The 27,810-nt window shown below is 43.2% G+C and overlaps 2 protein-coding genes across 4 annotated transcripts; both read left to right on the top strand.

The window, feature by feature from the left end:
• The first annotated feature begins 219 nt into the window (after positions 1-219).
• On the top strand, positions 220-15,674 carry LOC129172175 (cholesterol 24-hydroxylase-like). Of its 3 annotated transcripts, XR_008566938.1 has the most exons (16): positions 224-489; positions 546-623; positions 707-788; positions 4,790-4,863; positions 4,946-5,032; positions 5,283-5,421; positions 5,496-5,606; positions 7,756-7,918; positions 8,001-8,066; positions 8,145-8,217; positions 8,292-8,376; positions 8,663-8,773; positions 8,837-8,925; positions 12,803-12,869; positions 12,941-14,880; positions 14,948-15,673. XR_008566938.1 is itself a non-coding variant. In XM_054761660.1 (15 exons), exons 1-15 carry the CDS (start codon positions 341-343, stop codon positions 13,088-13,090), a joined length of 1,524 nt encoding a protein of 507 aa, XP_054617635.1. In that variant the 5' UTR covers positions 224-340; the 3' UTR covers positions 13,091-15,674. The 3 variants fall into 3 exon arrangements, 1 of the variants encoding a protein (XP_054617635.1); XR_008566939.1 differs by lacking the exon at positions 14,948-15,673 and having other exon boundaries at positions 220-489; positions 8,842-8,925; positions 12,941-13,023; XM_054761660.1 differs by having other exon boundaries at positions 12,941-15,674.
• Positions 15,675-17,631: 1,957 nt separating this feature from the next.
• LOC129172176 (cholesterol 24-hydroxylase-like) lies at positions 17,632-27,557 on the top strand. Its single transcript, XM_054761661.1, has 15 exons — positions 17,632-17,948; positions 18,007-18,084; positions 18,154-18,235; positions 20,845-20,918; positions 21,001-21,087; positions 21,338-21,476; positions 21,551-21,661; positions 22,511-22,673; positions 23,837-23,902; positions 23,981-24,053; positions 24,128-24,212; positions 24,457-24,567; positions 24,632-24,720; positions 26,518-26,584; positions 26,656-27,557. Exons 1-15 carry the CDS (start codon positions 17,800-17,802, stop codon positions 26,803-26,805), a joined length of 1,524 nt encoding a protein of 507 aa, XP_054617636.1. The 5' UTR covers positions 17,632-17,799; the 3' UTR covers positions 26,806-27,557.
• Positions 27,558-27,810: the final 253 nt, after the last annotated feature.

Genomic DNA, 27,810 nt, shown 5'->3' with positions numbered 1-27,810 from the left:
ACTGTATCAAGAAAACATTTTTGAGCGTCACTGACGGTGTCATTTTGTAAAATAAAGTAGTTTCTTAAATAAAAAACATATACCTGTATAGCTGGAAGACATACAGTTTGTATTGCGGAAGTATAAGTTGAATTACGGTAATGACGTAGTATACGTGCTCTGGTAGCGTTTGCATAACAAGCACTTTAAATTCACCCTGTGTCCGAATGTTTTATGTGCGTGTACACACTTTACAGAAACACCACCCATCCAGGCCTTGTGGTCCCGCCCCCTCTTCTTCTTCGACAACACCGCGGGACGTCTGACTAAACTCCAGGCGGACTTTATTCGATGAAAAAAAATGTCGTTTTTGTCCTCTCTTTTCATCCTGGCACTTCATGTGTTGGGCATCCTGTTGTCGTTGCTGTTGGTAGCCTTCCTGGGCTACTGTGTGTACATTAAATATGTGCACATGAAATACGATCACATACCTGGACCACCGCGGGAAAGGTAAACGTTTGTTTATTTGACCTCAACTCACCCTACCTTAACTCTTGTTTCTGTAGTTTTTTGTTTGGACATTCCCCTGCTTTGTGGAGGATGATGGCAAAGGAGGAAAACGCGCTCGACTTATTTCTGGAATGGTAAGCACTTTTGCGTTGCACTTGTTATATACACATATCTACATTCACATATGATTTCATGTGTTAAATGTTGTGATTTGTAGGGCAGAACGTTATGGATCCGTGTTCAGGATTAATATGTTGCACTATGTAATTGTGTTCACCACCAGCCCAGACACCGTCAAGGTAATGTTTCTATGTTTATGCTAACTTATTCTAGTGATGTGTGACACCACTGATTTCGTCTGCGTTTCTGTGAATTCAGGTTGGTATTGGCCATACCGATCCGATACTACCAATACTTTGGTGAATTCACCTAACGTGTCTTGTAAATTAAAAAAAAAAAAGTGTATTTCTTATCATAGCATAAAAACACAAGACATTTAATGAATATATTAATTCAATAAATTAACCATATAATATGTTGACTTAAACCCTGAAGTATCTTAAGATAGTGAGGTGATTTACTATAAAGCCAATTTAATATACAACCACTGACAAAAGAGGGGACACAATTATATAAAATATGTGAGGATGCGATTTTAAATAATTAAAAAAAAGAAAATAAGTAAAATAAAAAGATTGGAGATTAATAAAGTATCTATCTATCCATTCATCTAGTTATCTATCAAGTGTACTTCTGTTATGTTTCCGGGTCATGTGGTTAGCCACTTAGCTATTGCACCTACATCGATTCCTGTCTCGTTGTGAATTGCATCTCCACATTTGGTGACCCTCGATGTGGGTAAAAATGTCAACTGACAACGAGACCGTGCCGACGAGTTAGCTAACGACAGTATCTGCGGCACACGCACGCCTGTGCTTTCAACATATCGAGCCCAGTTCCGACTGCGAGGAGTAACACAGGACGTGTTGAAGTATTTCCACGTGTTGGCGCTGCTGGATGCCTCGATGACGGCAAGTAAAGGGGCCCATAGGCCTATATGCAGAGCAGTTTTTTAGCGGTATTCAGTATGGGGAAAAAAACTCAATACCAATAACCGATATTACATTTTTATGCCAATATCAGGCCGATAATATCGGTGGGCCTATATTATCGGACATCCCTAATGAAAATAAATGATAAATTATTAGGAGCTACTGTAAGAATGACAACTTTATTCACACATGGCTCCGTGTACAGTCGGTCATCCTCTCAGGGTATTCTGCAAAGCTAGTTTAGTGGGTTTGCGAGCTGTGTTGAGTGGAAAGCCGGATTTGCTTGTTCAGCGAAGGCAGCTGTCTTCTAAAGCAGCTGTATCACCTTGCTAAGTTAGGCTAAACTCATAACCTGGTCCCGACAAGGTTATTCCAGGCATTCAGCGTAAAATTGGCGATGAATGTGCCGCTGTTTCACTGTTCAACTAATTACAAGATGGCGTCACCATGTATTTAGAACCTACGGAGCCCCCGAGGGGACATGAAGAAAAAAAATGATGATATCCATCTATAAGCAGGATAGATGTTCAGCTGAGGGAATAGGCTAGAGGTGCTCACTTTTTGAGCCGAGCACCAGGAATAAAAAGAAATATTAATAATCAGGCCAATGTTAGCATACGTATATGTCAAAGCAGTCCTTCCGTGACCACTCATCCCGTCAGTCTTCTTATTTTACAGTATTTGCTGGAGGAAAAAACACTGCGAGGCATCAATCAACTGCAACAAAACACTTCTTTACTATAACAAGGAAAAAGTTGTCACAAATTCAAAAGGTCGCCACAAAACACGTCAATACTGGCATCTAGTGGTCACAACGAGATACAGCATTTGAAAACAAGACAAAGTTCAAAGGTGAAAAAAGACGGTTGTTGCTCCAATTTATTTAGCTTTTAAATGGATAAGTGTTACAGTGTCAAAGTTTGTGCAGTGTTGCTACATGGAAAGACTAGTTGGGTAAACATAGTATAATAATCAGTGTTAAATTACACATTTACACGCTCAGCGGTCCTCGCTCGCTCTATTGGTGGCGACAGTGTTGCTTTTGGAAGTAATAATCTTTTTTTTTCCCCATAATGCTCCACAATAATTACTTGCTCAGCTTGTTTGAAATACACCGGCTGGGATCACGTCATTTTTGAGCAGAAGTAGAATAATCTCACGTCAAACGCCATATTGGAGAACAAAGCCGAGAACCGGACTTGACAGAGTACGTTGAGAACCACCGTTGCGGCACTTTCGCAGAATACCCCCTTCAACAGACAAACGTTACGTCAAATGACTGAAGTATCGATATTTGGATTTGAGAGTGAATTTTAGAGCATGAAGAGCTGGTATCAGACGTCTTGATATTTCAATATCGATTCGCACATCAAAACTGTCATCTCTGGACTCTACATCGCACCCTCGCTCTATTGCCTTTTTCACAAATGAATTCAACGATCTGTTTCATGGTTGAATATGGCCTATTTTAAGTAAAAAAAAAAAAAAAAATCCTATTTGAGTAAATTGTATACTTGGCCTATGTGAAGCATTTTCAAACATAAAACTGACTAAATGAACTCATGCAAATAGAAATACAAGGCAGAAGCTGCATTCTAATTGTGTATGTAGTATTCTACATTGGCCACTAGGTGTCAGGCACACACAGCAGGGGGGTGTACTGCGAAAGTGGCTCAGCAAAGCCGACCTTTTGTGCTCAAGATGCAGCTCAACAAAACCTAAATTCCCCAAACAAAGTGAAACGGTGCTGCAACAGTGGTTATCAACTTACTTTGTCAAGTACCGTTCTTTCCCATTCAAAAAAAAATTTTTAAATGGAGCAGCAACCGTCTTTTTTTCATCTTTGGAATACTGTATGTCTATATTGTTTTCAAAATGCTGTACCTCATGGTGACCACTAGGTGGCAGTGTTGATGTGTTTTGTGGCGGATTTTTCTTTATTGACAAGACAAGTGTTTTGTTGCAGTTGTTAGAAAATATTGTAATATAAGAAGGCTAAACGGGATGAGTACTCAGGCAAGGACTACTGTGACATATACGTATACTAACATTGGCCCAATTAATATTTCATATTGCATTTTATTCCTGATGTTCAGCTCATAAAGTGAGCAAATGTAGTGTATTCCCTCGGCTAAAAAGCTATATCTCTCAGAGAATATTGCTAGGTAATGCTAGCGGATCAGTGTCATCTCAATGTGTCCGGTCTCGTCGTAGTGCTGCTCGAATTATTCTTGCTCTCACGTCCACAGGGTCCTCAATAAATGGTGACGCCACCTCTGAACGAGGTACACAGTGAAGTTTAGCCTAGTGCTTCTTAAATTGTGGGGCGGGCCCCTGTGGTGGAGCACGGTGAACTGTCAGAGCGTGAGAGGCAGGGGGGACTTTCAATAATAGTGCAGACCTGCCAACATGTATGAATTTGTCATGCTTTACATGCAATTTGGGCTAAACCACTGGTTCAGCCCAAGTTACCATGGTGATATAGCCGGTTTAAAAGAGAGCCACTTTCGTTGTTCAAGCATGCCTGCCTTTAGACTCAACACATCTCGCTAAGCCACTAAACTCGCTTCGCAGTACATCCCTCAGATATATTCCATTTATTAATATTGAATCCTACTTTGCGGAAATTCACTTATTGCGTTTGTGAAGAGGGTAGCTGAATCGAAAGGCACCTACCCTCACCTATGGTCATGAGCTTTAGGTAGTGACCAAAAGGACAAGATCGCGGGTACGAGCGGCTGAAATGAGTTTTCTTCGTAGGGTGGCAGGGCTGTCTCTTAGAGGTAAGGTGAGAAGCACTGTCATCCGGGAGAAACTCTGAGTAGAACCGCTGCGCCTCTGCATTGAGAGGCGCCAGATGAGGTGGCTTGGGCGGTGTTCAAGGCACGTCTGATCGGTAGGAGGGACTGCGTCTCTCGGACGTGGCCTGGGAACGCTTCAGGATCCACCGGGAGGAGCTGAACGAAGTGGCCAGGGAGAGGGAAGTCTGGGCTTCCCTGCATAGGCTGACCCCGAATAAGTGGAAAAAGATGGGAAGATGGTAGTTATCCAAGATCATATTTTCGCAATTTCATCAATTAATATGACATTCATTATTTCCTATTGTAAGTAATTAATTTATATTTGAATTATCACTTGTCTTATTTATACTTTCCCATGCACCATCCAATTAAATAAATAAAATAATATGATTTTTTTAATATGATATTATTTTCATTTTTCCTTCTGATTGAGTTGGCTTTTTTCAGGAAGTCCTGATGTCCTCAAAGTATCCCAAAGACCTCTTCCTCCACACACGACTCTTCAGCATGTTTGGTCAAAGGTCAACTGCTCGTGCACATTGAGAAGATAACAAGAAGGAGACAATAAATTATACTTTTTCTTTCCTGGTGTCCTACTTGCAGGTTCTTAGGTAATGGGCTGCTAACGGCCAGGGACCATGAACAGTGGTATAAACAACGACGCATCATGGACCCCGCCTTCAGCAGCCTGTCAGTTCTTTGCAACACTTATCAGACTATTCATTTATAACTTGATGCATGGCTGTACAAATAGGGTGGGGCACACTGACCATGTGAGTGGAAATGTACGAATGTACACAGGAAGTATTTGGGATATCACTAAGAAAGCCAATGTCAGGCATCTCTACAGAGAATTCATTCACACCATATCTTTTACATGTTGACACTTAGAATGTTTGGTTTGCTTGCATGAAAACGTTCAGCATGCTTGTGTGCGCAGGTATCTACGCAGTCTCATGGGGACGTTCAACGAACGAGCTGAGGTGCTGACCACTAAATTGTCGGAGGTCGCCGACAGAAAAGCGGAGGCCAACATGCTGCAACTCGTCAACCGCGTCACTTTAGACGTCATCATCAAGGTAGCTAGCTCGCCTGGCAGGTTTTTGTATTCAATCTGATAAAGTGAAAGATGTTTCTGTCTGATGATGGTCAGGTTGCCTTTGGTGTGGATTTGGAGCTGCTGGAGAACACTTCACTGTTCCCCAAGGCCATCGAGACGTGTCTGAAAGGGATCGTGCACAACATACGTAGCGCCTTCTTTCAGGTACGACACAACACCGCTTAGTGTTGACTTTTTGATTCTGTTTTGGTCCCTGAGCACAGCAGAGCTGCCTTTTTAGCAAGCTGCTTCAACACTGTACATTTTGCAAAATATTTAACCAAAAAAGTCACATTTCACTACAAATATTATAAAACATGACATGAAAGTAAACACTCCTCTCTCATGGTGTCCAAATGATCCTAGGAGCTAAGTTGTCAGGGGCAAGACGAAGAGCTCCTAGGTGAGGAACCAGACAAAGCATAGCTCAAATAGACCCCAATGATGAGCATAATATATGCACCTACTTTTCCCTCACCTAGATGCGGTCACCTGGGCCCCACTCTGGAGCCTAGGGGCACAGTGGCGAGTGCCTGGGAGCACAGCCCAAAGAGGAATCATTGGCCCCCCCTCGAATGAGCTGACTACTCATGGGAGGGACTAAAGGGGCTGAGTGCAGAGTGAGATGTTTGGCAGCCAAGAGCGGGGACCTTGGCGGGCCAATCCACAGCTGCAGAAGCTACCTCTTAGTACATGGAATGTCGCCTCTCTGGTAGGGAAGGAGCCTGAGCTAGTTTGCAAGGTGGGAGAAGTTCCGGCTAGATATAGTCAGACTCACCTCAACGCATGGCAAGGGCTCTGGAACCAGTCCTCTCGAGAGGGGCTGGACTCTGTAATAACTGTAATAACTCTTATTCTACTCTGGCGTTGCCCGCAGTGACAGGCGACGGACAGGGGTGCCAGTTGTTGTTGTTTGTCCATTGTCCATAATGAACACCATGTTCAAGCAGTACACTGTCATGTCACTGTGTATGGTGGAGATGGTGTGCTGCTGATCTCGACTCGAGATTCTGTGGACCGGTAGAAGGAATACTTCGAAGACCTCCTCAATTCCACCGACAAGACTTCCAATTTGGAAGCAGCGCCTGGTGACTCCTTAGTGGGCTCTCCTACTTCTGGGGCTGAGGTTGCCGAGGTCATCAAGAAGATCCTCTGTGGCAGAGCCCCTTTAGGCCCTGGTGTGATCCATCTATCGTGGGATCACACTCCTCAGCCTTCCCAGTAAGGTCTATTCAGGGGTTCTGGAGAGGTGTATCTGCTGGATACTTGAATCTCGGATTCAGGAGGAACAGTGTGATTTTGGTCCTGGTTGTAGAACTGTGGACCAACTCGACACTCTCAGCATGGTCCTTGAGTCGTGCATGGGAGTTTGCCCAAACAGAAAGGCACTTGGAGAAGGCAGTCGACCGTGATCCTCAAGGGATCCTGTGGGGAGTACTCCAGGAGTATGGGGTGTCGGACCGCCTAATTCGGGGAGTTCACTCCCTGTATGACCGGTGTCAAAGCTTGGGGTTGGACTCCGCCAGGGCAGCCCTTTGTCAATGATTCTGTTCATTTCTTTTATGGACAAAATTTTTAGGCGCAGCCAGGGTGTGGAGGGGATCCAGTTTGGTGGCTGCAGGATTGGGTCTCTGGATTTTGCAGATGATGTGGTCCTGCATCAGAAAATCAGGGATCAGAAAACCTCCAAGTCCGAGTCCATGGTTCTTGCCTGGGTGGAGTGCCATCTCCGGGTTGGGGATTAGATCATGAGATCCTGCCCCAAGTGGAGGAGTTTAAGTACCTCGGGGTCTTGTTCACGAGTGGCGGAATGATGTAACGTGAGATCGACAGGCGAATTGGTGCGGCAGCTTCAGTGATGCAGTCTCTGCATCCGTGCGTTGTGGTGAAGAAGGAGCTGAGCCGAAAGGCAACGCTCTCAGTTTACTGGTCGATCTACGTACCTTCCTACCCTCACCTAAGGTCATGTGCTTTGGATAGTGATCGAAACAACAAGATAGCGCGTACAAGCGACTGAGTTTTCTCCGTATGGTGGTGTCCCGGATGCCTCCCCCGGGAGGTGATCAGGGCCTGCCCACCGGTAGGAGGCCTCGGGGAAGACCCGGGACATGTTGGAGAGACTATGTCACTCAACTGGCCTGCGAACGCCTCGGGATCCGCCGGGAGGAGCTGGATGAAGGGAGCAGGGAAGTCTGGGCTTCCCCCGTGATCCCATCTCGGATAAGTGGAAGCAGAACATTTTAAATAATCACTTTTGACAATTAACCGTCTATCTTGATCGTACTTGAAGTGTTTTGACCTTGGAACATTCCAGCTCTACCCCAAGAACTGGGCCTTTGTCAAGGAGGTGAGGGAAGCTTGCAAGCTGCTGCGCTCCACCGGCGCCCAGTGGATCCACAACAGGAAGGTGGCCATTGAGAGCGGCAGAGATGTGCCTAAAGACATCCTCACGCAAATCATCAAGACGGCCGGCAAAGGTTGTTCCATAAAGTGCATCAAATAAAATAAAAAGCACGGCGTGTACAGAACATAAACTCCACTCTTATGTCTTCATTTCAGAGGAAAGCATGACCAAAGAAGACGAAGAGTTCATGCTGGACAATTTTGTCACCTTCTTCATTGCGGGTGAGACTTTTTATTCTTCATGTTTCTTGTGGCTCAGTCCACATGCATCCCATAATGAATCCATTTGTCACCTTCCAGGACAGGAAACCACGGCAAGCCAGCTGGCTTTCTGCATCATGGCGCTAGCTAGACATCCTGACATCCTGGACAAGTGAGAAGAAAAACACAAGCAGACAACAGAGAAATACCACAACTGTGTCTTGGACTTGATGTTTTGTCTGCCAGAGCCAAGAATGAGGTGGACGACGTCATTGGGATGAAACGTGACATCAGCTACGACGATCTCGGCAAGCTAGTTTACCTTTCACAGGTATGCCTTTTATTCATTTAAATGTTCAAATGAGTAAATACGTCCCTTATGTGACTCATGTCTCAGATATTTGGAAGTTCAGGAGGTCATTTGAGCCTGAACAAGCATTGGATAGATTTGGCTTGTAATTCCTCTCTTGGCCACAATGGCCTCATTTGGCCACATCAGTGTGTCATTTCTGTATATGATGCACCAATTAATGGTACCACGTAAATAACAACCATAGAAATGAAATTGTCATGCTACCTTCTAGTTAACGTCCTAACACATTCTTTGTCCACTAAAGGTTCTAAAAGAGACTTTAAGGTTGTACCCAACAGCTCCAGGAACATCCCGTAATCTCCTTAACGACATAATCATTGACGGCATCCACGTACCAGCAGGCACGACCGCCGTTGTAAGCCATTGATTGACATGAATACACAAGTGGTTCGAAGAACTAACCGCTCGTGTCGTTCAGTTCAGCTCCTACGTGTCCGGCAGAATGGACAAGTTCTTCAAGGATCCGCTGGAATTTAACCCCGACCGCTTTCACCCCGATGCTCCCAAGTAAGTCACCTCGGATCAATAAACACCACAGCAATAAACTCATAGGATGGAACTCAAATCATGTCATAGTACAACAAACTATCTACTTTTAGCACTAAATACTTGTCATTTTCCCGCAATACTGTCTTCAAATGATCACATGAATATAAGGCAGGTTTGTGTGGAAGTCTTCACATTCACTTTGAAAATATGGGACTTTATTCTCAAAGGTAAAAACGTATTTTAATCATAATATTACCATCCATCCATCCATCTTCTGCTGCTTATCTGAGGTCGGGTCGCAGCAGCCTAAGCAGGGAAACCCAGACTTCCCTCTTCCCAGCCACTTCTTCACCCGAGGCGTTCACAGGCCAGTTGAGAGACATAGTCTCTCTAACATGTCCTGGGTCGTCTGCGAGGCTTCCGACTGCTCGGACATGCCCTGAACACCTCCAGTTGAGGCATCTGCGAGGCATCCTGACCAGATGGCCAAGCCCCGCCTCATCTGGCTCCTCTCAATGCGGACAGTGGTTCTACTCCGAGTTTGTCCCGGATGACCGTGCTTTTCACCTTATCTCAAAGCACGAGCCCAGCCGTCCTACGGAGAAAACTCATTTCGGACACTTGTACCAGCAGTCTTGTCCTTTCGGCCACTGCCCAAAGCTCATGACTGTAGGTGAGAGTAGGAACGTAGATCGACCGGTAAATTGAGAGCTTTGCCTTTGGGCTCAGCTCCCTCTTAATCACAACAGACCGATGCAGAGTCCACATCACTGCAGACGCCACCACCAAGTCGCCTGTTGATCTCGCGTTCCATCCTTCTTCCTTCACTTGTGAACAAGACCCTTAAGTACTTAGACTCCTCCACTTGGGGCAAGATCTCATCCCCAACCCTTTTCCGGGCGAGAACCATGGACTTGGACTTGGAGGTGCTGATTCTCATCCCGGCCGCTTCACACTCGGCTGAGAACTGATCCAGTGAACAGATAATGAATCAATAATGAACAGAATCGATGACTACCCCTGGCGGCGTCCAACCCTCACTGGCAATGGGTCCGACTTATTGCTGGCAATGCGAACCAAACCTTGAAACCGGTCATACAGTAACAAACAGCCTGAATTAGGTCCCCTTATTCCTGGAGTATTGCCCACAGAAATCCCAGAGGAACACGGTCAAATGCCTTCTCCAAGTCCACAAAACACATGTGACTGGTTGGGCACTCTCCCATGCACCCTCAAGGACCTTGCTGAGAGTGTAGAGTTGGTCCACAGATCCACGACCAGGCCGAAAACCACACTGCTTCTCCTGAATCAGAAATTGAAGTATCTGGCGGATCCTTCTCTCCAGAACCCCTTACCAGTCCTTACCAGGAAGGGCTGAGAAGTGTGATCCCACGATAGTTTGAACACACTCTCTGGTCCCCTTTCTTAAAAAGGGGAACCACCAACCCTGGTTTGCCAATCCAGAGGCACTGCCCCCAACGTCCACGCGATGCTGCAGAGTCGTGTCCACCAAGACACACCCACAGCATCCAGGGCCTTAAGGAACTCCGGGCGGATCTCATCCACCCCCGGGGCCCTGCTACCAAGGAGCTTTTTGACAACCTCGGCAACTTCAGCCTCAGAGGTAGGAGAGCCTACCATGGAGTCCCCAGGCGCTGCTTCCTCATTGGAAGATGTGTTGGTGGGATTGAGGAGGTCTTCGGAGTATTCCTCCCGCCAGTCCACTGCATCTCTAGTCGAGGTCAGCAGCACACCATCCCCACCATGCACGGTGTTGATTGTGCACTCCAGTACTTTCCCCATCCCAGGACGGTGGATGGTGATCCAGAATCTCTTTGAAGCCGTCCGGAAGTCGTTCTCCACAGCTTCTCCGAAGTCCTCCCATGCCCGGGATTTTGCCTCAGCGACTACCAGAGCATCTTTATGATTTAATTTTTGGGTGTTTCTACAAATGTGTCATGTTCTTTGCTTTGCTGGTACATTTCGTGCATTTTGGTAATGAGCATAGAATTTGATACTATAGTTGAGCATTTCAAAATAAAAACAAGTGGCTGCATTGGGCTGAAAGTGGTAATACAAAGGCTAATGGGACGTGTTTTCAACTAATCCCTGATGTGTTTATCAAAAGCTTATTCACAAAAACGTCCGACCAATGTCAATGAGTCTTATTTACTAGCTATTGAAAAGTTCCATCTGCAGCCACTATTTGCAAACAACTGAAAAACGAATGCCGACGCAAACATTCAAAAGTTGACTGCAAAAAAAAAGAAATAATCAAATCATGCATCACATTACTAGACCTAATAAGGGACTAAACTATATTTTATGTTACATTTTCAAAATGGTTTTCATGAATGAGAACGTATGAGCCCCTGGAAATCCTGCATGGAAGTATAACTGAAATGGGACGCTGTGTAGGGCCACACAGTGGCCTAGTGGTTAGCATGTAGGAGATTGGCAAGATCTGGGTTTGAATCTCCGTCGGGCATCTCTGTGTGGAGTTTGCATGTTCTCCCCGTGCATGTGTGGGTTTTCTCCGGGTACTCCAACATTCCAAAAACATGCATGTTAAGTTAATTGAAATTTGTCCATAGTTATGAATGTGAGTGTGAATGACAGTTTGTGTATACAGTATGTGCCCTGGCGACCAGTCCAGGATATACCCCGCCTCTCGCCCGAAGTCAGCTGGGATAGGCTCCAGCATTCTCATGCCCTAGTGAGAATAAGCGACATAGAAGATGGATGGATGGATGGGACGCTGCGTGTATCTGCATACTGTATATCTTTATTTCACGTTAAAATGCTGTATAACAGTGCGAGATAATGGTGGACGTGTATTAACAATTGCATCTATGTTTATCACACAGATGTGATACTACTACTACTACTAATACGCTCTTCAAAACTAGAATGTTCTCCTTGATGGTCCCTGACAGCGGCACAGTAATGTAGTGTCATATTGTTTTACAAAGTCACAGCTTACCATGCATGGAGTTTCTCTTCGCGTTCGTCTCCCCCGACAGCGGAGTGAGTGAGAGAGAGCGGCAGAGCGAGAGCGCTGCTGTCTGTGTGTGAGGGGCAAAGTACTCAGGCAGCGAGCAGACAGCAGCGAGAGACACAGGCAGGGAGCGACACTCTCCGGGCAGCAAAAAGAAAGTTAATATATCAGTTACATATTCACCGATATCGATTAATCGGAAACGTCATAATCGGCCCGCGGATACATTAGCCGGGCTCTAATATCGACCATGTTGCTAAATTGTCAACACTCATCTCTTCTATGTATGAGGTGTTATGAAACGGAACCGGTGATCGCGGGTGCTTGAGCAAAATGCAATCAATAGAACTGCTCTGTGATTAAGGGTGCAGACAAGTCCCAACGTCTACGTGGGTTCATGTGACAAATCTTTAGATGTAGAATGACTACAGCTTCTGCTTGGGCACCAACAAGTTGCAAGCAGCTGTTTTACTCCCATGGAAAAAAAATCCACGTGTCACTCACCAACGCTGTGAACACCAAGGTAGGTTGGATTGCAAGGTGTGCCTAAAACATTTAATGTACACTTCCAATAATGCCTTGCACACTGCCACTTCCGTATTACTGTATTATCATCATAGTAGCCATGCCATACGTGCTGCTCTTACAGCTTTTCTCCAAATGAGAAATCTTGTCACGTTTCTCATGAGATCTCATCCCCTAATTACAAGTCTTTCCTCATACAAGTCTGACTTTATTGTCATAATATTAAAGAGTTTTTCCTCATTTTACAACTTTATTCTTGTAATATGTCATTTAAAACATAAATGAGTAAACTTAATTTTTGCAATTGTATTATTTTCTTTCATGTGTGGCTTTTCCTATGCATGGTATGTTTTTTTTATTTTGTTTCATCAGGCCGTATTACTGCTACTACCCCTTCTCCCTGGGCCCACGCTCCTGCCTCGGACAGAACTTTGCTCAGGTGATTAAAACCCCCAACATAAAACAGAGGCAGTGATGCAGTGACACAACATGACTTGTTTGTGTGGACAGATGGAGGCCAAAGTGGTGATGGCCAAGATTCTGCAGAGGTTTGACTTCACCCTGACACCCAACCAGAGCTTTGACATCCTGGACATGTTCACCCTGAGGCCCAAGAGCGGGGTGGTGTGCTCCATCAGACACAGGAAGGACGGTGCATGAATACCTGCCTCTTTCTGTGCAAAGAAAGGAAACATTCATGACACTATTGGTCAGCGTGGTGCAATTAACTTAGAATTAACATTGCAATTAACTTAGCAGGATTGTAATCAAAATCAATTATTATTTTTTAAATTTCCTTTTTCAAGTCAGCTCACATCAAACCAAAAACTCATAAAAAGTAAAATTACACTTTATAGTGAACCTAATGTTTTTTTATTTTTATGTTTTTTTAATTTTGCAAATTTCTTTCATCAAATGGAGGATCTTGAATAGACTTTCTTATCAGCACATATAATTGTCACAATAAACAATATAATACAGTTGTTGAGGTGAAAAATTGACACAAGCCTTAATGTTCTTTTTGTTCAGCAGTGGTTTTATTCTTGCAACTCTGCCATGCAGGTCATTTCTTTCTTATGGTGGAGTCATGAACACTGACCTTAACTGAGGCAAGTGAGGCCTGCAGTTCTTTGGATGTTGTTGTGGGGTCTTTTGCGACCTCTTGGATGAGTTGTCACTGCACGCTTGGATTCATTTTGGTTGGCCGGCCACTCTTGGGAAGGTTCAACACTTTTCCATGTTTTTGCCATTTGTGGAGTTGCGTTGTCATTGACTTATATTTAAATTTGTTTGATGATCTGAAACATTAAAGTGTGACAAACACGTAAAAAAAAAAAAAAAAAAGATCAGGAAGGGGGCAAACACTTTTTCACACCACCTTATGTACTTTAAATCAACTTTATGTACTTTTGGTAAGTCCGCCCCTGCATTTGAACCCTGCCATTCAATGCGGTCCCTGACCAATACAACCCTGGCCTCAACTGGGCCTTGACTGCACCGACATCAACCAGTGCATTTTAAAATGGACCCTGTGTTTCACTGGGAGCCGGTGAAGAGCTGCAAGCAGGGGGTGTTATGTGGTCCCGACTTTTAGTCCCAGTCAATAGGCGGACTGCTGCATTCTGCACCCCTGGAGCAACGAAGGGAAGACTGGTCGAGGCCCATGTAAAGCCAGTTGCAACAGTCCAGCCGTGATGTGTTGCTTTCTCCAAGTCTGGAGGTGCTCGGTGTATTCTGACCCGACTAAAAAGCTGGATTTTACAACTGCAGATATTTGCTTGTCCAGTTTCAAATGAGCGTCAAGGGTGACAGAATGAGGCAAGTGGGCCAATTGCGCTCTTAACACCATTTCAAATATTTGGGTCACCAAAAACTACAATCTCTGTCTTGCTTTGTGAAGAAATTTGCTGGCGTCCATGCTTGGACGTCTTTGGTACATTTAAGAAGGGGCTGGATGCAGTCGGTGTTTGAGTGGTTTGGATATTTGGGGATCATCAGCAAAGCAGTGGAAGGATATGTTGTGCTTTCTGAGGATGACTCCCAGGGGAAGTAAACGTAAAGAAACTGGGTGGGCGCCAGCACCGAGCCCTGCTGCAGGCCACAATTCAAAGAAGATGCAGAGGCGTGTTGGCCAAATTTCACAGGTAGGAGAGTGTCATGATCAACTACTGCGTCGAAGGCTGCGGTTCGATCTAAAAGCAACAGGACAGCCGTTTTTCCAGAGTCAACAGTTAAAAGCAGATCATTAACAACTTTTAAAAGTGCCGTCTCTGTCCTGTGGCGACATTTGAAACCTGACTGGAATTTCTCTGTGATGTCGATTAACTCAAGGTAGGACAGTAATTGGCTGTGAGCCATTTTTTCCTAGATTTCTGACAGGAAAGGGAGTTTTGAGCTGGGCCGGAAATCACATAGTTCTGCAGGGCCTGTCATCGCAGCGCGCCTTCCAGGTGAGTGGGTTCGGACCCACGGGTGCACGTGCTCGTGTGCGTGTTGACGTGCGATTCTTCTCTGCAGACGTGAGGATTGCTGGTGCTGTCCGATACAGTCAGTCTCGTCCAACCAGTAGGAGGCCTCGGGGAAGACCAAGGGCACACTGGGGGGACCACATCTCTCAGCTGGCCTGGGAACACCTCAGGATCCGCCGGGAGGAGGTGGACGAAGTAGCCAGGGAGAGGGAAGTCTGGGCTTCCCTGCTTAGGCTGCTGTCCCGGCGACCCCAGAAGATGGATGGATGGATGGATATTTTCATGTAAAAATCCACATAAAATAACTTCATCTCTAATGAAGACATACAATAATTATCAACTTCAAATGTCTTCATTTAGAAGTAGAATATGTTTTTAAATGCAAATTTATTGATAAACTCGATTTAATATTGTTTTTCTGTGGATTTATTTTTACATCCTGTCTTTCAGTGTACACCTATATTAAACCTAAAGTACCCCTATTTGAGACCCTCACTCTAGTGTATAATATCTGTAACTGAATGCAGTATTTTAGTATCTTAGACTGAAACAAGCACTTGTTGCAAGTACTGATAGTGACCACTGAGTGACGCTGTTTCTGTGTATTTTTCTTGGGACATGTTCAACTACAGCAGTGGCCACCAAACTTTTGAGCCCTTGCAAGATCTCTGGTCTCGGCCATGAACCTGCACGAGATCTACCCCTAGATCTATAGATACCGCAAGATCTATACATATATATACGTATTATATTGTAGAAAGATTTTTAAAGTAAATTAAAAAGTGATAGCTATATAAATTGTGTTGTTATTGATTGTTGGCATCAACATTTCAGCTTTTTGTCATTGTTCCTTTTACTCTATTTTTATATATTTTTTTATTTTATTTTGTTTCTGTAGTGACGTAATGACAAATGAGCTACGGTTCGCAGATGGCCACTGGCACTTTGGCAAGGCGTACTGGTGTGTTCGGTGGTCAAAGTGCGTGCCTGTTGGTCACTCTCCGGCAGGGGAGGGCACTGACGCAATCATTTTTTTTGTAATATTCTCGCTAGGCCTGTCATGATAATTGATAAATTCATTAACCAAATGATAAAAAACACAAAGTCGGTCATTTTGCTGGCCTCGATGAATTGACACGTGCATGCGTGTTTCTCTCTCGTCTCTCTTTACCGCACAGGCTGGTTCACTCTGCACATCGGTGACGTTAGTTTCACGCTGGCAGTTGGATATTCGTGCAAGTTGTGTGTAAAATAGGGACAACAGCCATGGCTTAAAGGCACTCGATAGCTAGCTAACTTAGCCATAGTCAAAACATATTTTCAACACACATCACACTTCCGGCTTTCAAAATAAGAGCGATAATAGTGATAATAAAATAAGGGTGTCATAAAGATGACTTACATTAATAAAGCTGTTACAATTGCATCTGCAATTTTATTTAAACTCTCTTGACATTCCAATTACAATGTTAAATATTTTGGAGAAATTCAAGTTTATTGCTTTGGATATGATGTACTCGCACTATTAGGCCATATAATAATGAAAAAAATGTTGTCAATAATATCCATTATCGACAATAATTTGTAGGACAATTATTGTCCTGCAAAATTTGTTATCGTGACAGGCTTAATTCTCGCGATCGACCGGCAAAGTCCCAAAGATCGACTGGTGGCTCGTGATCGATGGGTTCGTGACCCCTGGACTACAGTATACTGTACTTTTATATCAAGAAAACGTTTTTTTTTTTGTTTTTTTTTACTGAGCCTCAGCCTGACGTGTCAGTTTGTAAAATACTGTAGTTTCTTATCAAATAAAAGATATATACATGTATATCTAGAAGACAGCTTTATTGTCGAAGTATAAGTTGAATTACGGTTATGATGGAGCTCTGGTTTTTGCATAGTGATGGGACACTCGTTTCCTTTTACTGACTTGGGTTTTTATTAATGACTTAATCGAGTACTCACAGCGCGCAAAAAAACTAAAACTTCCCATACCATGGCCCGTTGCAGCGATACATCTGGATGTAGAAGCTCTGCCCCTTAAACAAATGCAAGAAAATGGACCAAATTTAATAAAGCGCCTTTCTACAAAGTTTCTGGAGTCTGGTTTCACCGCGGGAATCAACGGTATCAATGCCACAAATGAAACAAATTCTGTTGGTAAAATGATGTTATACTGGCCAAATATAATCAAAATAATTTTTTCTGCCTTACCCGTGAACGATAATCCCGTGAGATATATTTTGACTGTAAACTGGTTGCTACAATTCCATGCAGAACATGAATTAGGAATCTTCGTCGTTCTCTTTTGCCGCATCTAATATGGAGGTGACGTCGTCGGATGATTCGGCGCTCAATGCGGCGTCTAAGTCTCCAGAGAACCTCTCACATGCGCAACAAGTCCACTTACCTGAATCAACTAAACCAGTGAGCCCACGTCAGCCTCAGGATACACTTGTCCGCACCCTCATGCGGCGTTAGTGAGCCACCAGCTCAGACGGGAACAGGAAGTGGAAAGGAAAGCTGATTGAGGAAAGGCTGTTGCTTTTTCCACGGGGTTAATACATTTATACAAATGCAGTTAGAGTAACAGTTGCACAATTATTGTCATGTTACGTAGTTTCCTTTTTAATTTAGCTAGTAGCAGCATGGTAAGTGAACAACTAAACAGAGACAAATACCCGCAAGTCCCGGTTGCCCGAGTTTTGAACGACTCGGTCAATACTCGACCATCACTACTTTACAATAACAAAGCACTTTAAATTCACCCTTGGTCCGAATGTTTTACGTGGGTGTGTACATTTGACCGCAACACTTATCAGATCGTTGTGGCCCCGCCCCTTTAGTCTTCTTTTACACGGACAACTCAACTGCAGACGGACTTTTGTCGATGCAAAAATGTCCTTTTTGTACTCTGTTTTCATCCTGGCACTTCACGTGTTGGGCATCCTGTTGGTGTTGCTGTTGGTAGCCTTCCTGGGCTACTGCGTTTACATTAAATATGTGCACATGAAGTATGATCACATACCTGGACCACCGCGGGAAAGGTAATCGTTTGTTTATTTGACCTCAATTCACCTCAGCTCACCTTTCATCTTTTTGTAGTTTTCTGTTTGGACATTCCCCTACTTTGTTGAGGACGATGGCAAAGGGAGGAAACGTGCATGACCTCTTTCTGGAATGGTAAGCACTTTTTCTATATGCATATACTGTACATACACTCCTTATTGTGTTAAATGTTGTCTCTTTCAGGGCAGAATGTTATGGCTCCGTGTACAGGATGAATATCTTACACTATGTACTTGTGTGCACCACCAGCCCAGAGGCCATCAAGGTAATGTTGATATGTTTATGCCTGGATAAGATTTCCTTTCAATTTGAATTGAGGTTGCAAAGAGGAATTAGAATTGCAATACAGATAGTTGATAATTTGGGTATTGCAGAATCATGCTTTTGCATTGAAATATTTTTTCTTGTCAACCTCTTGTACACATGATATTTTCGGCACAGCAAATGTTAGTCACCGACAATGAAGAATAAAAGCACCCTTTATAAAACATTATTTCATTTGATGTATTAGAACTTCCAAATGATATAAAATATTTCATTTCCCAGAATGCTTTGCTTTATCCAAGTATTCCAATTGTAGGGAATTTGTGTGGTACTTTGTGTTTGTAAAAGTATTTTTAGTATTGAAGCTAAAACCTTGGTTAAATGAGGCATATTCTTCGTGGAATTGCAATTGATTTAAGTCCACTTCCTGGAATTCTATTTCAACATCCTGTGGGGCGGAGCCAGTTCAATTCAAAGTGAGGAATATGGTAGTAGTGAAATATGTTTTATTAATTAATAAATACTTTAATTGTAGTTATCCAAGATCATATTTTTGCAATTTCATCAATTCATGTGAAATGAATTATTTCCTATTTTAAGTAATGAAATTATGTTTTACTCATTTATTGTCTTATCTGTAATTTTCAATGCACCATGCAAATAAATGAATAATCCATCCATCTTCTTCCGCTTAACCAAGGTCGGGTCACGGGGGTAGCAGCCTAAGCAGGGAAGCCCATACTTCCCTTTTTCCGGCTACGTAGCCCAGCTTTTACCAACAGATCCCGAGGCGTTCCCAGGCCACTTGAGAGCCATAGTCTCTCCAACATGTCCTGGGTCTTCCTCGAGGCCTCCTACTGGTCGGACGTGCCCTGAACACCTCCCCAGGGAGGTGTCTGGGAGGCATCCTTACCAGATGCTCGAGCCACCTCAACCGACTCCTCTCAATGCGGAGGAGCAGCACTCCTACTCAGAGTTTCTCCCGGATGACAGCGCTTCTTAGTTTATCTCTAAGGGAGAGCCCAGCCACCCTAAGAAAAAAAACTTAGTTCTGCCGCTTGTACGTGCAGTCTTGTCCTTTCGGTCATGACCCAAAGCTCATTGACCATAGGTGAGGGTAGGAGCATTGATTGACCGGTAAATTGAGAGCTCAGCTCCCTCTTCACCACAACGAACCGATGCAGAGACCGCATCAATGCAGACGCAGCACCAATTCACCTGTCAATCTCACGTTCCATCCCATCATTCCCTCGCTCGTGAACGAAACCCCTAGGTACTTAAACTCCTCCACTTGGGGCAGGATCTCATCCCCGGCCTGGAGATGGGCCCACCCTTTTCGTTGGACTTGGAGGTGCTGATTCTCTTCCCAGCCGCTTCACACTCGGCTGTGAACCGATTCAGTGAGAGCTGAAGATCACGGCCTGATGAAGCCAGCAGGACCACATCATCTGCAAAAAGCAGAGACCCAATCCTTCAGCCACCAAACCGGATCAGCTCTGTGCCTAGAAATTCTGTCCATAAAAGTAATGAACAGAATTGGTGACAAAGGGCAGGCCTGGCGGAGTGCAAACCTCACTGGAAATGCCGGCAATTTGGACCAAACTCTGACACCACCCATTCAGGGAGCCAACCGCCTGAATTAGGTGGTCTGGTACCCCATACTCCCGGAGTACTACCCACATGATTCCTCCAGGAACTTGGCTGAATGCCCTCTCCAAGTCCACAAAACATATGTGGACTAGTTTGGCGAAATCCCATGCACCCTCAAGGACCCTGCCAAGTGTGTACACCTGGCCCAGAATCCCACAACCAGGACAAAAACCACACTGCTCCTTCTCAATCTGAGAGTCAACTATCCCGTGGATCCTCCTTTCCAGAACCTCTGAATAGACTTTACCAGGAAGGCTGAGGAGTGTGATCCCACGATAGTTGGAATGCCTTAAAAAAGGCCAGCACCCGAGTGTCCAAAACATATGGCCGCAAGTCCGACAACTCGACCACAAAGTGTATTATCAAACTGCGCCCCAGGGTGTCCTGGTGCCAAGTGCGTATGTGGACACCCTTTTGCTTGAACATGGTGTTTATGGACAATCTGTGACAAGCACAGAAGCCCAATAACAAAGCACTGCTCGGGTTCAGATCAGGGGGGCTCGCCTGTTCCTCCCAATCACGCCTTTCCAGCTCTCACCGTCGCTGCCAACGTGAGCGTTGAAGTTCCCCAGCAGAACAAGGGAATCCCCAGAGGAAGACTCTTCAGTACTCCCTCTAGGGACTCCAAAAACGAAGGCGGAGGGAAACCACCCTCTTGTTCACAAGGTTAAACTCCAATGTACAGGCCCTGACCCGAGGCCCAATTGCCACCACTGCCTGTCACCTTTCACTGCTGGCAACACCAGAGTGGAACAAAGTCTCTTGCCATGTTGCCTCTTTGGCCTGTGCCCAGACGGCCCCCATGAATTAATAAAACAACATGGAAAGTATTTTTTAATAAATGCCATGAAACAATTAAAAAGATCATTCGATTAAACAAAAATCAAATTGGTCATGAAAATAATGTATGATATTATTTCCTTTTTCCTCCTGATTGAGGTGATTGTTGGCTTTTTTCAGGAAGTCCTGATGTCCTCAAAGTATCCCAAAGACCTCTTCCTCCACACACGACTCTTCAGCATGTTTGGTCAAAGGTCAACTGCTCGTGCACATTGAGAAGATAACAAGAAGGAGACAATGAATTATACTTTTTCTTTCCTGGTGTCCTACTTGCAGGTTCTTAGGTAATGGGCTGGCAACGACCAGGGACCATGAACAGTGGTATAAACAACGACGCATCATGGACCCCGCCTTCAGCAGCCTGTGAGTTCTTTGCAACACTTATCAGACTATTCATTTATAACTTGATGCATGGCTGTCCAAATAGGGTGGGGCACACGGACCGTGTGAGTGGAAATGTACGAATGCACACAGGAAGTATTTGGGATATCACTAAGAAAGCCAATGTCAGGCATCTCTACAGAGAATTCATTCACACCATATCTTTTACATGTTGACACTTAGAATGTTTGGTTTGCTTGCATGAAAACGTTCAGCATGCTTGTGTGCGCAGGTATCTACGCAGTCTCATGGGGACGTTCAACGAACGAGCGGAGGTGCTGACCACTAAACTGTCGGAGGTCGCCGACAGAAAAGCGGAGGCCAACATGCTGCAACTCGTCAACCGCGTCACTTTAGACGTCATCATCAAGGTAGCTAGCTCGCCTGGCAGGTTTTTGTATTCAATCTGATAAAGTGAAAGATGTTTCTGTCTGATGATGGTCAGGTTGCCTTTGGTGTGGATTTGGAGCTGCTGGAGAACACTTCACTCTTCCCCAAGGCCATCGAGACGTGTCTGACAGGGATGGTGCACAACTTGCGCAGCCCCTTCTTTCAGGTACGACACAACGCCACTTAGTGTTGACTTTTTGATTCTACTTTGGTCCCCGACTGCTGCAGAGCTGCGGCAGTGGCTCAGGAGGTAGAGTACTTTCAGAAACCGGAAGGTTTGTGATTCAATCTCCGCTTTCTCCATTCCAGTCCCTGTTGTGTCCTTGGGCAAGACGCTTCACCCACCTTGTCTCCAGTGCAGCCCACACTGGTGTATGAATGTGAATGAATGTTTGGTGGTGGTCAGCAAGGTCTGAGGCGCCAATTGGCAGCCATGTTTCTGTCAGTCTACCCGAGGGAAATTGTGACTACAGATGTAGTTTACCACCACCAGTGTATGACTGTGGAGTGTGCAGCTTCATCATTTAACCAAAAATGTAATCATAAAGACAATTACACATTTCATTACAAATAAAATAAAACATCACATTAAAGTTAAAAATGTTTTTAAAATAATTATAAATTACATTAAACATTAAGTATTTGGAATTAACTTTAAAATCCCCCCCAAAAAAAGAAAAATGTATTTACATCGCAGTGGTCCTTTGGTGTTGAACATTTTAAATAATACATTTTGCAATTGAATTTTTATGGTTAAATTATTATTTATAAGGATAAAATTTGTGACTGGAAAATACATACTCTGCCTCACGCTTGTAAGACATGATGAAGGGAAAAAGTTAACTAACAGGACCGAAAGTAACTTATTAATATGCACTATTAATAACTCATGGTGGTGTGTACATAATCACAATACATCGCAACACAGAGACTGGATAACTAAGTCATTTCAACAGCATTAATTAACAGTTTGTCTTGAATGTACTTAAAGTGTTTTGACCTTGGAACATTCCAGCTCTACCCCAAGAACTGGGCCTTTGTCAAGGAGGTGAGGGAAGCTTGCAAGCTGCTGCGCTCCACCGGCGCCCAGTGGATCCACAACAGGAAGGTGGCCATTGAGAGTGGCGGCGACGTGCCCAAAGACATCCTCACACAAATCATCAAGACAGCTGGCAAAGGTTGGTCCATGAAGTTCATAAAATAAAATAGAGCACAGCGTGCACATGTAACACTGCAGAGAATGATGGGCCAACTCATCTCCCGTGCAACATATTTATTTTTGCAAAAGCTGCAAAACAAGGAAATATAGATTATTCGTGGGCACCTTCGATGTGTGTCTGCACACGTCTCATCACGTACTGACTAACAAGTTTTTCTTCTAGTATTACAATAAACAAAACAACACACGTTACGGTATGAGCACATACCTTAATCAACTCAAAATACAATGTTACAATGTTTTTAACCATTGTTTCCAATCACTGTTTTATCCTCTTTTCCATTACTCTCATGAATTGTATTTATTAAACTAAATCTATGTCCAACAATATACCCTTTTGCTGTATTCTCATTGTAATCACTCTGAATGAAACAAACATTAAGTATTTTACACTTTCTATGACCATACAGAAATTACATAGTGTAGCTTTAACTTCACATTCACATGTGGGACATCCTTTCTCCATCACAGCTTCCTGAATGAATTAGCAATAGCACAGCACATGTGCTCTTTAGCCTAGCTTTGCCTTATACTTAGCTTAGTATTTACAGGAACACAAGCATCACATGACAATACATGTTCACTCTGTTTGACAAACGTTTTGGCTGTACATGTATTCACCTGACTCATGTGCGTCCCTTAACAATATACACGTAGAATTTGGTCATTCACACATTGCCATGGACGACGAGTCCGCCATTTTCGGTACACAACGAGGAACTCACTCTAACGAGCTCATTAACGTGCATATTCACTCTTTAGCTTGACACCTGTTACACTCTAAAGCGCTAATTAACTGTTACAACTGCTGTCTATTACTTATATATGGTTTACAAGTCGTCTTACCTGAAAAACAAGGAAATATAGATTATTCGTGGGCACCTTCGATGTGTGTCTGCACATGTCTCATCACGTACTGACTAACAAGTTTTTCTTCGTCGTTCACCAGGACGTCAGCTACTGATGTACATGGTACCCTCTGCTGGCGGAAACCTATATTACACTAACAGCATATAAACAGCAATAGACATCAACAGTGGCTCTTATAAAAAGTGACTTTAAACATCAAAATTATAGTGCCACACACAGAACATAAACTCCACTCTTATGTCTTCATTTCAGAGGAAAGCATGACCAAAGAAGACGAAGAGTTCATGCTGGACAATTTTGTCACCTTCTTCATTGCGGGTGAGACTTTTTATTCTTCATGTTTCTTGTGGCTCAGTCCACATGCATCCCATAATGAATCCATTTGTCACCTTCCAGGACAGGAAACCACGGCTAACCAGCTGGCTTTCTGCATCATGGAGCTAGCTAGACATCCTGACATGCTGGACAAGTGAGAAGAAAAACACAAGCAGACAACAGAGAAATACCACAACTGTGTCTTGGACTTGATGTTTTGTCTGCCAGAGCCAAGAAGGAGGTGGACGACGTCATTGGGATGAAACGTGACATCAGCTACGACGATCTTGGCAAGCTCGTTTACCTTTCACAGGTATGCCTTTTATTCATTTAAATGTTCAAATGAGTAAATACGTCCCTTATGTGACTCATGCCTGTGCTATTTGGAAGCTAAGAAGGTGGTAGCATTGGATAGATTTGGCTTGTAATTCCTCTTTTGGCCACAAGAGGCATCAGAGAATGACTCACCAAATAATGGTATCACACAACAACCATAGAAGTGAAACTGTCATGCTACCTTCTAGTTAACGTCCTAACACGTCCTTTGTCCCCTAAAGGTTCTAAAAGAGACTTTAAGGTTGTACCCGACAGCTCCAGGAACATCCCGTGATCTCCTTAACGACATAATCATCGACGGCATCCACGTACCAGCAGGCGCCACTGCCATCGTAAGCCATTGATTGACATGAACACACAAGTGTTGTGGAAGAACTAACCGCTCGTGTCGTTCAGTTCAGCTCCTACGTGTCCAGCAGAATGGCCAAGTTCTTCAAGGATCCGTTGGAATTTAACCCCGACCGCTTTCACCCCGATGCTCCCAAGTAAGTCACCTTGGATAAATAAACACCACAGCAATAAACCAATAGATTTACCACTAGATACTTTTCATTTTCCCACAATACTGTCTTCAAATGATCACATGAATATAAGGCAGGTTCGTGTGGAAGTCTTCACATTCACTTTGAAAATATGGGACTTTATCCTCAAGGATAAAAAAATATTTGTAATCATAATATTACCATTCTAAAAATACTATAATTACTATTCTAGTACTACAACTGTTTTTCAACTGTTTCACTACACGAAGGTTTGTTTTTAATACGGGTGTCACGAGACACCCAGCTAACGAGACGAGATTTGAATGAAATTACAAAGGAAATTATTTGACTGTACAATGCCCTGCGATTGGCTGGCGACCAGTCCAGGGTGTACCCCGCCTGTCACCCGAAGTCAACTGGGATAGGCTCCAGCATGCCCCCGCGACCCTAATGAGGAGAAGCGGCATAGAAAATGGATGGATGGATGGATGGATAGATTATTTGACTGGGCAAAGTTTTTTTGTTTAACTGAGTCACAAAACAATGCAAGTGCGTTTTGAAATGTTTATTGTCCCACAAATTGACGCTCAAAGATATTGTCGACATTTTTTTTTCACCTCTGTTGAAATAATGATAATAATAATAATAATAATAATAATAATAATAATAATAATAATAATACAGCTCATTGTTTCTCCCTAAAGCGATCCTTTTGATATTTACAGTATGTCTTCAGCGGCCAAATCTGGTTCTTGCTAGCAAATTATGCGTATTGTGGAAAATCAATTACTACGTAAAAAATACATGATATTAAATGCTTATGATTTAAGTGGATTTAATTAAATCCTCAATGAACAGCAAACAAAGACCCATCTCAATAGACAAAGTCAAATCTCTGCCTGCAAATGTCTAACTATTTACAATCAAACACAACATCAACAAAACACCACTCGGTAAAACAAAAATTAAAAAGTGCAAAAGAAAAAGGAAAAGCAGCATCCATGTCTACACATTCCACTCTGCCTCTGTACTGTCCACTGCGTTAAAATGTGTAAAACTTGACTCCTTTTTCTGACACTCATGTTTGTCCTTACCTTTTCTAGCGCATGTGTCGCCATAACCTCTGCTTCTTGACCAATGACATTCGCCCTTTCACAGAATAAAAGACGAGAAGAAAAAAAATCCGCTCCCGATTGGCTCCCAACGACGCGAGCCCGCTCCTGTCGTTCATTTCAAAGAGCCGGACGGCTATGGTGCTGATTGGTTCGCGACTGACACATCACGATTGCACACTGCCACTTCCATATTACTGTATTATCGTTCATAGCAGCCATGCCGTCTTGGTTGGCTTCTGGCTGTCCTGTTCTCACCATGGAGCTTTTCTCCATACAAGAAACCTCCTCACGTTTTAATCTCTATTTTATTTTATTAAAAAGTTTTCCAAAATTTTTCCTCATAATATTACAACTTTATTTTCTTAATAATATGAACTTTTTTTTGGCAAAAATACTTTCTTTTTTTGTACTATGGTAATATATTTTTCCCTCTAATATAATGACTATTATCATATCAGGACAAACTTCCTTGGATAAAAGCAATCCTTATTTTAAAATCTTAAACTCTTTGCTCATAAAAGTCAGACTTTATTGTTGTAGTATTAAAGCTTTTTTCCCTCATAATATTACAACTTGATTCTTGTTATTAAAAATATATAATAAACTTAATTCTTGGAATTGTAGTAGTTATTTTCTTTCATGTGTGGCTCCTTCCTAAGCATGATTTTTTATTTTGTTTCATCAGGCCGTATTACTGCTACTACCCCTTCTCCCTGGGCCCACGCTCCTGCCTCGGACAGAACTTTGCTCAGGTGATTAAAACCCCCAACATAAAACAGAAGCAACGATGCAGTGACGTAATGTGAGTTGTTTGTGTGGACAGATGGAGGCCAAAGTGGTGATGGCCAAGATTCTGCAGAGGTTTGACTTCACCCTGACGCCCGACCAGAGCTTTGACATCCTGGATGTGGGCACCCTGAGGCCCAAGAGCGGGGTGGTGTGCTCCATCAGACACAGGAAGGACGGTGCATGAATACCTGCCTCTTTCTGTGCAAAGAAAGGAAACATTCATGAGTTCACGCTATTGGTGAGCGTGGTGCAATTAATCGCAATGTTAATTCTAAGTTAACTTAACTTAACGCATAAACAGCAGAAGCATGTATGGAAACTTTATTAACATCAAAGAATATTTGAGTCAATTCAAGGAACCTTTCAAAGTAATAGCAATCTCAGAAACTTGGATAATGCCAACAAAGGAATGGACTTCAAGCTGGAAGGAGGATCAGTCATAATGCCAAGTAAGAACATACAAACCCTTTATTTTTTAAATCACAGATATTAAAATTTGCAGATTTACGTAGTATTCTTTCAAACCGCCAGAATAATGCATAAAGTTAATAATAAATTGCTACCCAAAAACGTCACACAGTATTTCTCTGTCAGAGGGGAGAAATATGATCTTAGAGGAAAATAAACTTAAAACATTTATAGGTGAGAACAACGCTGACAACCCACAGCATTTCTGTACGTGGAATTAAATTATGGAACGGATTGAGTAAGGAACTCAAACAAAGTACAGAGATGAGCGAATTCAAAAAACAATACAAGCAGTTGATGTTTACTAAATACAAGGCAGAAGAGTCTTGATCATCACAATGATTGTTCTGTCAGGTTCGTTTTTTTTTGTTTTTACTGTTATTTATTATTTTTTATTACAATGATTATTATATAAAACATGGCATGGAATACAGGAAGTGAACTACATGTACTGTACTAGATGTGGAATGGATGGGGGGGGGGGGGTAGGAATAAATAAGCTTTGCTTCTTCCTACTCCTTTTGGACATGTGGAAGTGTGAAAGGATGATTCATGAGATGTATTCCATTGTAACCTTCATGTTCAAATAAACTAAACCAAACCAAACCAAACTTAGCAGGATTGTAATCAAAATCAATGATTATTTGTTTTATTTCCCTTTTCATGTCAGCTCACATGAAATCAAAAGCTCTTAAAGCTTAAAATGACACTTTATAGTGAA

This window comes from Dunckerocampus dactyliophorus, chromosome 19, assembly GCF_027744805.1.
Source record: "Dunckerocampus dactyliophorus isolate RoL2022-P2 chromosome 19, RoL_Ddac_1.1, whole genome shotgun sequence".
NCBI classification, from domain to species: Eukaryota; Metazoa; Chordata; class Actinopteri; order Syngnathiformes; family Syngnathidae; genus Dunckerocampus; species Dunckerocampus dactyliophorus.
The sequence above is the reverse complement of the archived record's forward strand: the minus strand, read 5'-3'. Positions and strand labels throughout refer to the sequence as shown.